Source organism: Biomphalaria glabrata, chromosome 13, assembly GCF_947242115.1.
Source record: "Biomphalaria glabrata chromosome 13, xgBioGlab47.1, whole genome shotgun sequence".
NCBI lineage: Eukaryota > Metazoa > Mollusca > Gastropoda > Planorbidae > Biomphalaria > Biomphalaria glabrata.
In genome coordinates this window covers 26,211,401-26,225,161 of record NC_074723.1, presented here as the reverse complement: position 1 = coordinate 26,225,161, position 13,761 = coordinate 26,211,401, and the positions used below count along the sequence as shown (strand labels likewise).

Here is a 13,761-nt window from a genome sequence, read left to right as displayed (position 1 = left end):
ATCAGGCAAAGGGTGTCCCCTTCAGACTTGGCGAGTCAAAGCTTGAAGAGTTGGATAAGTACACATACCCAAGCAATCATTATATCAAACGATGGGGATGCCTACCATGACATAGCGTGCCGAATATGAAAGGCAGGGAGCTTTTTCCAAAAGCTGCGGCCTATTTGGTTAAGCCACCTACTTAACACAATCGTCAACCCAACAGCAACGTATACATGCGAGACATGGAAGTCATCTGCCAAAATTGAGAAAAAACTAAATGTGGCTCAACAAAAATGGCTAATACAGATTTTATAGTAAGTTATAGAGATCTGGTCTCCTGTGCCGAACTGGGAGTCAACAGAGCGTCGCATGAGATTTACTGGACATGTCCTTCTTAAGAATGAAATACGCATACCAAAAGTTGTGATGACATGGACACCAATACGTGGATAGCTCAAACATAGACGTCATTGTATAACTTGGCACCATACCTTAATGGAGGGCCTCAGAGCAGTGATTACCAGCATCTTTGTGGAGACAGCTTGCCGCCCAATGCACCGAACAGCGCGAAAGGATCTAAGTAAATAAGGTTTGCTTTAGTTTCATATTGAAACTCAAAACACGCAGTAGGGGAGAAGGAGTAAAACTCAAAACCCCCTGGAGTCAACGCTCATATAATCTGTTTTTTGCTTTAGTCTTATATTGAAGAGGGTGTTTTAACGTCAAAAATAACTCTTGAGGGTTTTTTAACCTAATACCCCTTTGGCTACGCTCATAGACTTTGGTGACTATCGTTTGCTTTATTTTTTTTTATAGAAGAGGGGGTTTTAACCTCAAAACCTCCTGAAGGTGGATTTTTTTAACTCATTGGGGTGATGGTTTCACATTAAAGCAAAAATAAAACAGTCACTAAATCCCTCCTTTGGGGGATTTCATTTCGAAGGGGGTTGAGTGCCAACAGCTCCCCTGGCTACGACTAGTACGACCATGTCTAAAAGAGAAAGATAATCGAAATTCCACTGAACTAAACACTTGTCACAGTGGATGCTTCTTTTTTATTCATAAATAGTACAGATTGCACAAATATGCGTTTTAAAAACCAAGAAAATGTTTTCATAAAATCCTATATTATGTTCAAATTATATAGTAAACTTGAAATTTTCACATAATTATCTTATCTTATCTTATATAATACTGCCAATTCTAATTAATATAGATTTGATAAACATTATTGTCTCTATAGAATGCAATTCTTTTCCTTGCATATTCATTTTCTCTTTTTATATTACTTTTCAATGGCATATTATTTAGTCTTAGTTACATAAATGGGACATTATACTATTGGAGCAAGAGTTTATGTGCGAATTTTTAGCTCGATAGGATAATTCTCAGAATAAACAATTAGATGAAATAAATGCGAAAAAATAATAATAAAATTATACTGTATAAATAAGCGTAAAACACTTAGAATAATTTAAAATTCATCAACGTACATTATATAATAACAGAGAAAGTTGTTTACCTATTTTGCAATCAATTACAAAAAATAAAACAAGTATTATAGTCTAATAAAACAGAGATATACTTTTTGATAAATTGACTTTTTTTTCACAACAGTTAGCATTCAAATACAATTACTAACGGTATGAAGAGAACTGAATTTGACACTATCGTAATAGAATGCAGTGCAGTGTTCAAAGTTTATTGCTCTTACGAATGTTTCAAACGTTTTAGCATTGTGGATTAATAATAATAATATAGGTTTTCATTTCGAAGAGGGTTTGTCTAAATTAAAATTATTTTTTTTATTTCAAAAGATCTTTTGTTTTCATTTATTTTTATTTGCACTCTCACTCAGCAATTTGTTTTGTATGCTATCATAACTAACACACCCGCTAACTAGTAGTTTCTATAAATTCTCTTTTAATATTTTTCTAGTACTTTGTTGCATTATTTTCATTTGATGAACTCTGATCAACCATGTTGACTCTGGTGGTTTTATTTTGTTCATTCTTATTAGAAAGATCGATTTTGTCTAAATGATTTATTGGATGTCTGGATTTATATTCATCACACTTTTCTAATAGATCAGCTCTGGTTTCTTGATTACACTTTATGGCTCTTTCAGGAAAGGACTGTTGGCTTGGTATTTTATCTCGTCCTAGAGATTTCAGAACTCTTGGATTGTAGCATTTGGGGTCTGAGACCATTTTGAAAAACAAGCTACGCATTATCTGTAAAGAAACATGCAAAAAAAAAAAAGGTTCAAGTCAGAAATGAATCTATTTATGTAAAAGGAATCAAAAGTATATTTTTGCACTGAACTGCAATTATTAGGAGTAGATTTCTAATAGCTCTTTTCTATAATTAGATCTTTTCCCAAACGAGCTGATCATTTGTTCTCATCTCATTCAGTTAGATAAAGACTTGACAATCACAATCCTTTGAAAGGAGCAAACGAAGGGTAGATTGGTCGTGTGGACTGTCGTCAAATTGGTCCCTATTGGTCAAGCTAAACCTTGTACATTGGTGTGAGTGATCACAGGTGATCGTGCTTTAAATGAGCATTTTGTTTGGATGGAGCTAGAATTGTGGTTGTTTTTCATTTGTAGTTCATAACTTCTAATATTAGTGTTAAAATATCGAAACAATAATGGGCGACTTAACGGGGCCGCTGTCACAGGCCAAAAGCTTGCTGACATATCACTTAATTTGATCACAGCATTAATTATTATTTATTTATTTTATCGTTCTTATCTTCCCTTGCTAAGTCCACTTTTACCCCTAAACCCCACCTTTTCATCTTATCGCTAGTTTGACTCTTCCACATTGGCGACCACGTTGTCATGTTCCTTGGCTTACCTCCCCTTGTTTTAGTACGGATGTCAAACCACATTTGCAGCTCACCACTTTGCCCATCTGGGCAAGCCTCCATTATTCGATTCTTATGTCAAGTCTATCAACATTGTTGACTTTATCACTAGCGCGAGACGATCTGGGCTCTTTTCATCTTAGGGGGCAGCCAGACTGTCCCTTCCCTTTGTCTAAATCCTGAGTGCACGTCACGCTTGACCTTTAGCCAGGTGTTCTTAATACCTCATCGGCAAATAAGTGGGATGAGCAAATCATGACCGGATGTCACATTATTTATCTTGACTCATCACGTGATCGATCTATCACATACTGTCAATCCCAATCCCTATTTCCGGCCAAGCGGCATATAAGGCTCAAACTTCTCCAATCGCGAGCAGTCGCCACATTTTAATTAGAACGTTGAGGGGCGTTCACTTACAGACTCCATTCATTGCGCTCCCTTACTCTTGTTCTTTTTACTTGGACCTTGTGGTAAGACAATGTTTATTGCTAGACTTTTGTGATTTGGACTTCGCTTATTTCATTTATACGTAATATGTGCATTGTGTGTATTTCCCACTTTCGTAAGTAGGAAACATAATTATTTTATGTGCACATATTTAATTGAATTAACTTATGTCTACCATGTGTTATTATTATTATCTCTACATTGCGTAAATTGATCATTGTCGCAACATTGTAATATTTGTACATTTTATTTTATTTCCTTTTTCTCGGTTGATCGCCTTGATGATCCTTCTAATCAACTAATGCATTAGCAATTATCTTCCCTTGTCCATTTTAATTAGAGAAGAGTTGTGTCCCTAGAACGGGCAATCTCTACATTCCATTGTTCGTGGCCAACGTCATAATCGCATTATTCTTATGTTTATCCCCCCACACACACACCATTTGTATTATGAGCATTCCCATTGTGTTTATCTTATCTCATTGACCTGCATTGTTTATAAGTGTTAATTGAACCAAGTGATTCTCTGATTAACGGCTTATGCCTGATTAGAACACGATTCCTTTTTATGTATTGAATATATTTAGCTCGGTGTTTTATTTCAGCCTGATAGCGACTGGAGACACCGACTTGTTCCTGTTACAAAGAATTCCTGCCTGTCGCAGAATCCCCACACTTTCTGTTACGTGGAATTCCTGCCCGTTGCAGATTCCCCACACTTCCTGTTTTATGCGGAATTCATGCCTAATGCTGAATCCCCATACTTCATGCTTTGTGGAATTACAGCTTGCTACTTGATCCGAATCCTTGATCTTCCAGAACTCATGTTCCTGTTGAACCCACCCTTAACTCTGTGGCTGGAGAAAGGAACCGTGGCATCAGCGAACTAAGCTCTACATCTGAAGTCAAATCTCAGCACCCGCATCCTGCCTAATCATCATTGATTTTGCCCCACCCCGCCGTGTCACTACCACTTCGAGGACACCTAACAGTGACCGGGCTACTTTCAATTCAACTGCAGTATTTCAGCTGGAGCTGGCACCTCCAATGCTGATGCTCATGCTAGAAGACTAAAACAGTATACAGCACCAAGGCAAAGGAATAAGCTTCTGAGACCACGACCGAACCAAGGAACATAAGAGCTATGTTAATAGGGCATTCACACATTTATAAAGTCAGCAGTCATTATGATGAGTTAGCCATTTCATTCATCTATACTTACTTTGTATATTACTTCAGGTTGTATGATTATACTCGTCACTTTTTGTAATCACTCCCCCTTTCAGTTTAATTACATTAAACAATTTTATCTTGTTGACAAAAGGGATTCTTATCTTAATTGTATGCTGCCTGTATGTTTTGTTTCCGATCTGTAATGCACGCTGGTCTATGGTGGCGCGAGAAATCCCTAGACCTGACGTCACCAAAACTAAATTATTTTATAATTAATAGTTTTTAATCAAACACACCTCCCAGACAAGGAGGGCCTTTCCCAGCGGGGTGTCAGACCCCGCTGTGTCACTCCCACTTCGAGGACACATAATAGCGGCCGGGTTATTATTAATTCAACAGCAGTATTTCGGCTGGAGCTGGCACCTCCCAAGCTCATGCTTGCAGACTAAACTAAAACATCACCTAAGCAGAGGGATAAGCTTCTGAGACCACAATCGAACCAAGGAACCTAAGAGCACCAAAACGTCACCAAAACTAAATTATTTAAATAATTGATTGTTTTTAATTAAACACACCTCCCAGAGCCCCATGCCACTGGGGGCCTTTCCTAGCGGCGCGTGACATGGAAATGTGGTTGTTTGTCATTTGTTGTTTATAACTTCTAATATTAGTGTTTATTAGGTTTTTTTTTTTGTGTTTTTTGTGTGCATATGTATAATAGTGATTATGTTATTGTAAGCATTTTATATTGCATACAAAATGCTAAAGAGGCAAGGGGGTAATGTCACGAATCGATACTGTGACCTAATTCGACCTCTTTCTAGAAGCCGTGGTCAGGTCATGGAAGACGCAGAACAAACACACGCTAATTACAATCACTCAATCAGGGAAAGAGGTCAGTGAAAAAAATAGCATACGTCAGTTTCTAGAAGGTCATAGTTAATAAAATATTTGGAATAGAAGTTTCTAGGGTTCAGGAAAATAGGGTTTAGTAAGTATAAATTGGGGGAAAGCAACTTAGTTGGGGTCCTTGCATAATAACAGGTTATTGCATTGTAACTTGCGTTGTACTGAGTTTTAAACAGTTGCGGGTCCATTAGTTGTATCATTAAGTTTTTTTAGGTGATAAGTTATATCAGTTGAAGTTGTATGAGTAAAAGATTTAATACTATCATGAGATTGAAGTCAATTTCGAATTAATTGAAAATCTGCGTATATGCTTAGTTTGAAGAAGCTTAATAAAGAAGAAAGAAAAGAACACAGATGTTTCTTCAGTTTATTGTCAAGTTATTTATAAACATCTCCGGCAAGATTATTCTGTTTAAGCCATTATTAATATAAGAAGAAATATCTGGCAATAAAGAAACAGAAGTAAGCACACTAATCTATTGCTTTAAAGGGGGGTGGGGGCTGTTTTAATAATATTTACTACCCTCCCCTTAAACTTAACTTTATATTTATAATGATTTATAAGTTGCTGGATTTCACATAAGACAGGGGTAACGACATAATATATAATATATATTTTATAATAGTCACGAAGTTAAAGATGGGTTCAGTTTCATGGATGTGTAAGGATAAAAAAAAGGAACAGGTGCAGGAACATGGAAGCTAAAAGGAATCCAAATCTAATAATAGGAACAGGAAAAGTACCTGAAAAGATAATTCAGATTCAGCAGCATGAACCAGTCGGTGTCTCTAACCGCAAAAAGACACAAATCCTAGTAAATAAAGAATAAGAATAAGGCAGCACAACTAATAGAATCTGTAAATAAACGCCCCTGAAAGTTGTGTGAATGGAGCAACTGTTCCTGACTAAAAAAAAGTTTTAGACTTATATGCTGCAAGGTTGGAAAGAAAGCATGTGATAGATCATGATATCCTGTCAAGATTAGCGCCATCCCCTTCACACAGACATTTATTGGCAAATAAGGTCTTAAGAACACCTGGCGCACGCTCTCAAACTCTAGAAAGGGGATAGCCTGGCTGTTTTGCAAGATGAAAGGAGCCTAGATGGTCTTGCGCTATCGATGAAAGTCAGCAAAGTTGATAGACATGATACTTGAATAGAATGATAGAGACATTGTCCAGATGGTCAAGCTGTCGAGTTGGCAAATGTGGTGTGGCTTAGAAAAGTGACTGTGATAGGGGTGGGGAATAGTCTAGGCACACGCCTTTTCACGGCGCTTAATCCGACAAAAATAAAATAATTAAATGTGCTAAATTTATTGGGTTAATTGTTTTTGCTCAGCGGACGGATCATCATAACACACACAAACATGAATGTTCAAAGGAGGATTATTCATGTGTTAATAGTGAGCTTGTCGGGCTTTGTTTATTTACTGACAGTTGATTCTCATTCTATTTATTGGATTTTTGCTATAATTTTTCAAACAATGGAACAATTAATCATCTGTTGACAAACGAAATTGAAAAGTATCACAAACGGTATAGCTATGAGACTCATAGACTTTTTATCTATTTTTTCCCTTAATATCCCCAAAAAACAAAACTTCCTTTGTCAAATCTAATCGACTGATTCGACTTCTATTTATGATATTAAGAAGTATTACCTGAGCTTTCTGTAAATGTTCCCTTTGATTATCAAATACAATTTCCTCGTCAAAAGCTGCAAAGGTATCTTCTTCTGAAAATAAAAACATTAAGTAATAAGAACATATTAAAAATCAATGCCAACTTCATGAAGCTAATGATGGTCAATTATTTGTAACTCTTGTGACCTGGCGCTCCTAGATCTATTTACATCTGATATTTGTATATAGGCTAGTACTAGGATAAATGTAATTTAGTGATTTTTTTATTTTATATAGACTAGTGCAGAGTAAATGATTTCCGCTATTTATTACTAATGTCATACTTCTAGTTCTTTTCCTTGTAGTGTTTTTGTGTTGATTTAGCAAACAAAACGAATTTCTAAAATTATTAGCTGATGTTAAAATTAAAACCATCTTTTTGTCCCAGATAAGTTTTACAACATTTAGTCTTTATTACCCTTGTTTAAATTATTAGTTATTTATTAATAATTTCATTTTTAATATAGGTCTATAACCGGTTCAGTTCCCCTGCGATGGATAGTGCAAATGTTAACCCTAACCCTAAGGTCCATATTACACAATAGGAATATAAAAACATATTATATCCAAAAACTTACAAATATAAATACAAGAATCATACTAATAAGGTGAGGAAACAAACTACATTTCCTCCTCACGAACATATCTGTAGGCACTGTCATCCTACTCTTCAACCATATACCAGCCTTATGAATATCTAGGCACGGCAGTAACTATATGATAGATGGGCTCATATTGCTCAATTATTCTGCTTTGACCTCTCACTCTGCGTTCCACCAGAACCCTGTTTCCAACCGTCAGCAGGTCGTTTCTGTTCTTTTGGGATTCTGTAACATTCTGATAAAGCAGGGTGGATTGAGGCTGGACTGCATTTTGACGTAGCTGGAGGAAAGAATTAATTTCCCTACCAGCTTCTGTATGGCTTCGGGTAGTGTCTGGTGGGGCTACAACTGATCGGATCAACATCATTTGCATTGATATAAGTTGACCTGTGTATAATAATGACTCAGGTGCAGTGTTAGATCCTCTATGACCTTGAGGCATCTCACCCGATGATTCTGTAGGCTTGAGGGCCTGTTGCAGTTGTTCTTGATTCGCCTGTAGTGGACTTGTTGAGGCAACCTGAATATTTCTCACTACCGCACTACCATTGGGGCAAGCCCGTGCGAAGTGGTCATGTCCACCACAGTTGCTCATGGGCGTAGCCATGGGGGGGGGGGGTTGGGGATTCAACCCCCCCCCCGAAATGAAATCCCCCCCCCCTGAGGGGGGATCGGAATTTAGTCACTGATTTTTTGCTTTGATTTTGTTTATTTTAGGTAAGATTTTAATACTAAACTATCACTTGCCCCAGCACAACAAGGAAGGTTTTGAGTTTAAAACCCCCTACGAGGGGTTTTCGCAGTTAAATTCCCCTCTTCTATAACACAAAACAAAAAAAATGCAAACGAAAATCCCCCAAATTTCGGGAGCACAGTTAAGGAGATTTTGATTTTTAAACCCCCTCCAAAATTTACGATAAACCCCCTCTTCAATATAAAAAAAGAAAATTACACACTAAAAATTCTACGAGCTTAGCCAAAGGGGTTTTGAGTTACCCCCCACTCCCTTTTCAGTAGGGTTTGAAGGTAAAAAATACCTCAATACCCAGGTTAAAAAAAACGCAAATTACGCACTCAAAATGTTATGAGCGTAGCTAAATGGGTTTTGACTCAGTTTTGAATTTAAACCCCCCTTCAGCGAGGATTGAAGCTAAAAATACCTCTTCAATATGAAAAAAAAGCAAATTATGCACTCAAAATGTTATAAGCGTAGCTAAATGGGTTTTGACTCAGTTTTGAGTTCAAACCCCCCCTTCAGCGGGGTTTAAAGGTAAAAAATATCTCTTTAATATTAAAAACAAAGCAAATTATACATTCAACAAGTTATGAGTGTATTCAAAGGGGTTTGAGTTTAAATTCCTCTCCAGTGGAGTTTGAAGCTAAAAAATTCCTCTTCAATATAAAAAAAAGAAAATTACACACTCAGAAATCTATGAGCGTAGCAAAAGGGGTTTTGAGTTTAAACCCCCCGCAAGCGGGGTTTGAAGCTAAAAATAACATCTTCAATGTAAGAAAAAAGCAAATTACGCACTCAAAATGCTATGAGCGTTGCCAAAAGGAGTTTTAAGTTTAAACCCCCCTTCAGAGTGGTTTGATGCTAAAAAATACCTCTTCAATATAAAAAAAAAACAACAAATTACACACTGAAATTATTTGAGCGTTTTGAGTTTAAATCCCTTTTCTACAGATGGCTTATTTTTAAAGTTTAAAACCCCTTCAGATGGTTTTGAGTTAAAAATCCCCCTACAGTGCGTTTTGAGGAAAACCTCTGTCTTTAATATTATTTTAAAGCAAACTACAGTTACTAAATTCTATGACCGTAGCTAAATGGGGTTTTGAATTTTAAAACAAACATAACTCCAGAGATTTTTAAGTTTAAAACCCCCAACAGATGATTTTGACGATAAAACTTCCCTTTTCTATATACCATCTAAAGCAAACTACAGTCACTTAATTCCAAGAGCGTATTCAAGAGAGGTTACACATTTCTACCAGTGGCGGGGCTCAATTAATAAAGTGCAGTGAATAGTCATCTGCCGAAATTGAAAAACTAAATGTGGCTCAACAAAGATGGCTTAGACAGATTTTAGGAGTCAGTTATAGAGCTCGGGTGTAAATCAAGAAAATTCTATGCCGAACTGGGAGTCGACCCCTTAGTAAGATTGTGACAGAGCGTCGCATGAAGTTTGCGGGACATGTTCTCCGACAAAATGAATTAGGCATAAGAAGAGTTGCGATGACATCCTAGTACAACTTGGCGCCACACATTCATGGAGGTCTTCAGAGCAGGTGGGAAGAGGCTTCAGAAATTACCAGTGACAGATTTTTGTGGAAACAGCTTGACAGCAAAAGCGCCGAACTGCGTGGGAGGGTCTAAGTCAGTAAGAATAGCTCAATAGGTTTTTGAAATAAAACTTTTTAATAGCAGGAAAATGCACCGTAGATACCTCAGAATATGCATTTTGTTGACTTTCAATATCAGAAATAGTGCTCCTATCACTCCCCCAGACCCCATTCCTAGCAATGGCGGAAGTCTACACTTTTTCCACGAACTCCAGGAATAACCTATTCTAGGGCACAATAAGCGTCTTCCGAAAGAATGAAGGGTCAGAATGTAATAAAGATTATATACACACACGCATAAATACGGGGATTATTTTATCCCCCCCCCAACCCCCCCCCGAACAAAAAATCCTGGCTACGCCCATGCAGTTGCTACACTTGAAATCTTGATAATGAGGGCGGCCCTTGGGCTTATTTTGCTGCAACTGTCCGCCTTAAAACTTTTCACCAGGCAATTTCTTGCCAGATGACCAGGTTTGCCGCAAGTGTAACATTTTCTGTTTTTCAACACTTTCCTCTTATGGCCAGATAGGCTGTTTGCCGGGGCATTTTGAGCCATTACCTTCACAGATTTGTGACTTTGGTGGGGATTGCAGAGGCGACAGCTTGGATTCTGTGGCCTTAAAAACTGTAGGCGCACAATCTGGGCTGCCAGCTCCTCGACTTGTTTGGAGAGAGCAGCTAGCCGGCATTCAATCTTTATTTCACTGCAGGTCACGTTGGCTTGCGGTGCGACATACTCGTCCTGCGCCCACCTAATAGCCACGTCTCTTATCGCCAGGAATTCTGTTTCTGGCCTATCGAGCAGTGTCTCCAGCTGATCTCTCCTTAGGGTCATGTCACTGGGGTTTTCTACAAATTTGTCCATCAGGATCGACTCTCTGAAGGGAGTTACAGATAGGGCTCTCTGCCTGTCAGTGAGTGCTTCAAATGCTTGAAGAAGATGGTGTGAGTTAGTGCGGACAGACTCACATTGGTGCTGGCTAATTTTGAACAGCTACCAAATGAGGCAGTTGATGCTCCGATTCTCTCCATAAGTGTAGCGTAGAACTTGTACCAGGGCTTCCAGACATGCCCTCCTTGTCTGGGGGTGACACCTAAGTTCGGCCTTCACTGTCTCACCTAAAGAGGAAGTCACATTTTTCTCTGGATGTACCATGAGTTGAGACTTCCAAGCTCTCTCAACATTTTGAAAGAACTCTTCAACCTCCCTGGCTGGGCCATCGCCATGGAAGCGCCGGATACTCAGCTCTGTCCTAGGCACCAAGATCACTGTCTGATTCGGCTGCATTCTTCTTGCTGCTGCTGCCTCGCTATCTATAGTACCCTCTAACTACTCAAAAAAATAAACCCTTTTTTACCTTTACCTTTACCTATCCGGTCTGTTGGACCGTTGGGACACCAAGCTAGATTTGTCGACCGTCTTTCTCCATTCCTCCCTGTCTTTTGCCTTGTCTAAAACATCTATCAATGGTAGGCCCGTCCGTTCTTTTATGTTGTCCTTCCATCGCTTTCTCTGTCTGCCTCTTCTTCTTTTTCCTGGTACTGTTCCCTGAATGAAGGTCTTTGCTAGCCCAGTGGATCTTGTAATTTGGCCATATATTTTAAGCTTGCGTTTGTTTACAATAGTTAGCAGGTCATCACGCGGTCCGATCGCTGCAGTAACCCTGTCTCTAATCTCTTGGTTTGTGATGCGGTCTTTGAATGTGATGCCTATGATCCTTCTGTAGCATCTCAATTCCATTGCTAGGATCATCCTCTCTAGCTCTGCAGTCAGCGTCCAAGACTCGCAAGCATATAAAAATGTGGCCATGACCAGGGAGCGCATCAGTCTGATTTTGGTGCCGAGGACCAAGCCCTTGTCTTTCCAAATTATTTTCAGTTTAACTACTCAAAAAAATAAACCCTACAAAACTTTAATAAGAAAATCACAAGAACCATCTAAACTTCCACTATCTCTACTTCACACAATACCTAAACTTAACTAACACGAACCTTATCTATCCCAATCCAAAAAAAAATATGACCAGCCAACAAGCACAGAACCCACTTCTGACACCAGTTTTCTGTTAGAAGGTTTGGGCTCTAAGTCAGGTATAGGCCTCGTGCTAATCTGAAGTTTCACAGTAGCCAGATGGTAACGCTACTGGGTGGGTAGTATCTGTGCACCTCAGTCTGTGACCAAGGGGCTAGAGTTGCCAAAGCAACCAGACAACACAACTAAACTAAACTAACTAAGAGAAAGCAATGAACAAACTTTAATTAAAAATAAATACTAAAAATTATACTTTATTTACTTATAGCAAAAATAAATCAATAATAAAATTTATGTACACTAAACCTAAACAACTAATCAAAACCCTCTTGATCTATGCTGCTACAAACACTAACAAACAAACCAAACCAACTATCTAAATTACATCAACTTACTACACTAAAACTAGATCTAGATCTATACTAACATCCCAACAATAAACTCGTCCAGATCTACAATATCCTACAATCATACCGTAACACTAAAGCTAAAACACGCTTTACTACTCTACTACAGTATAAATTAGATCTACATGAACAGGCAAAGGCAGCAGTAACGAACACTGCAGCAGCAGTAGCAGTAACAATAGCAGGCAGTCCCAGGTACAGGTATAGAAATATTTCAAAACAAGTCACGCTCCTAATGATCACAAAGATCACTTGTCACAAAGACAGATGCTGGACACTGGTCAACTGTCCAGGAAACAGTATGGAATTATTTATTTATACTACCCCACCCTAACCACTGACGGATCCAGTGGGGGGGGGCGATCGCCCCTACCGCCCCCCCCCCCTACGGGCGGACGAATTTTAGTATAGAATTTACACAATTTGTATACGAATTACTTATGTTAATAATATATACTAATTATTTATATTTCAACCTATTTTTAGATTATTTCGCCCCCCCCCCTCTAGTATGTTGGCCGATTTGGTGGGGTCGGGAGGAAGCAGTGGCGTAGCTACCAATGTGCGGGTGGTGCGGGCCGCACAGGGCACCAAGTGGAGAGGGGCACCAAAATTCCCCCAGTGTGTATTAATTTCCTATTTCCGTGAGCTTTTCAGTAAAAACGACTAATTGTATGGACACGAACAAACTTAAACTACTGTATTTTAAACATGAACTAACGATTTATAAACTAGTCAAGTCGCTATTTTGTTTCATCTCCTTGACTATTTCTTCCATACAATGTAAGCTATAGAAAAGTTTGAATCTAATTTACTAGATTCATTTCGGACACACGGTACATGATGTTACTACACTAATCGATGCTCTGTAATATAAAGAAGAAGAAGAAGATAGGCCAACCTTTTTTTAACTTCATTGTTTAGTCCATTGGTTTAATCTAGATATTGAGTTTACAAATATATTTCTAAACTCTAGCTCTAAACAAGTGTCTTATTTTATTCATTTCTTTATGATTCTTTATAGTTTAATTTTGGAAATAATTCTATTGTAATGTCAATATTTTTAAATAAGCTAACCTTTGTTTTCTACGAGTTTTTTTTAAACTAACTAATTAATTGTAATACTGTAACGTAAACAAAATGATGAACAATGCTCAAGACTGACTAGTCTGGCTGGCGACTCAAAACCTTTTAAGCTCAGACGGAGAAATCGGCATCTCTGGTTCTGTCCGGTCTGGGTAGACTACAACTAAGGGCCCCATACCCAGATCTATCGGGGTCCCTCATTACCGACCCATCGGTA

At 38.2% G+C, this 13,761-nt stretch overlaps 1 protein-coding gene across 1 annotated transcript in view; it reads right to left on the bottom strand.

Moving 5' to 3' along the window:
- Positions 1–990: 990 nt before the first annotated feature.
- LOC106074500 (aromatic-L-amino-acid decarboxylase-like) overlaps positions 991–13,761 on the bottom strand; it is a 198,292-nt gene continuing 185,521 nt past the window's right edge. The window contains exons 16-17 of the mRNA XM_056007390.1: positions 7,051–7,124; positions 991–2,216 (exon numbers count right to left, since the gene is read on the bottom strand). Of these exons, the coding sequence (XP_055863365.1) occupies positions 1,917–2,216; positions 7,051–7,124 (374 nt within the window). The 3' untranslated portion in view covers positions 991–1,916. The remainder of the gene's footprint in view (positions 2,217–7,050; positions 7,125–13,761) is intronic.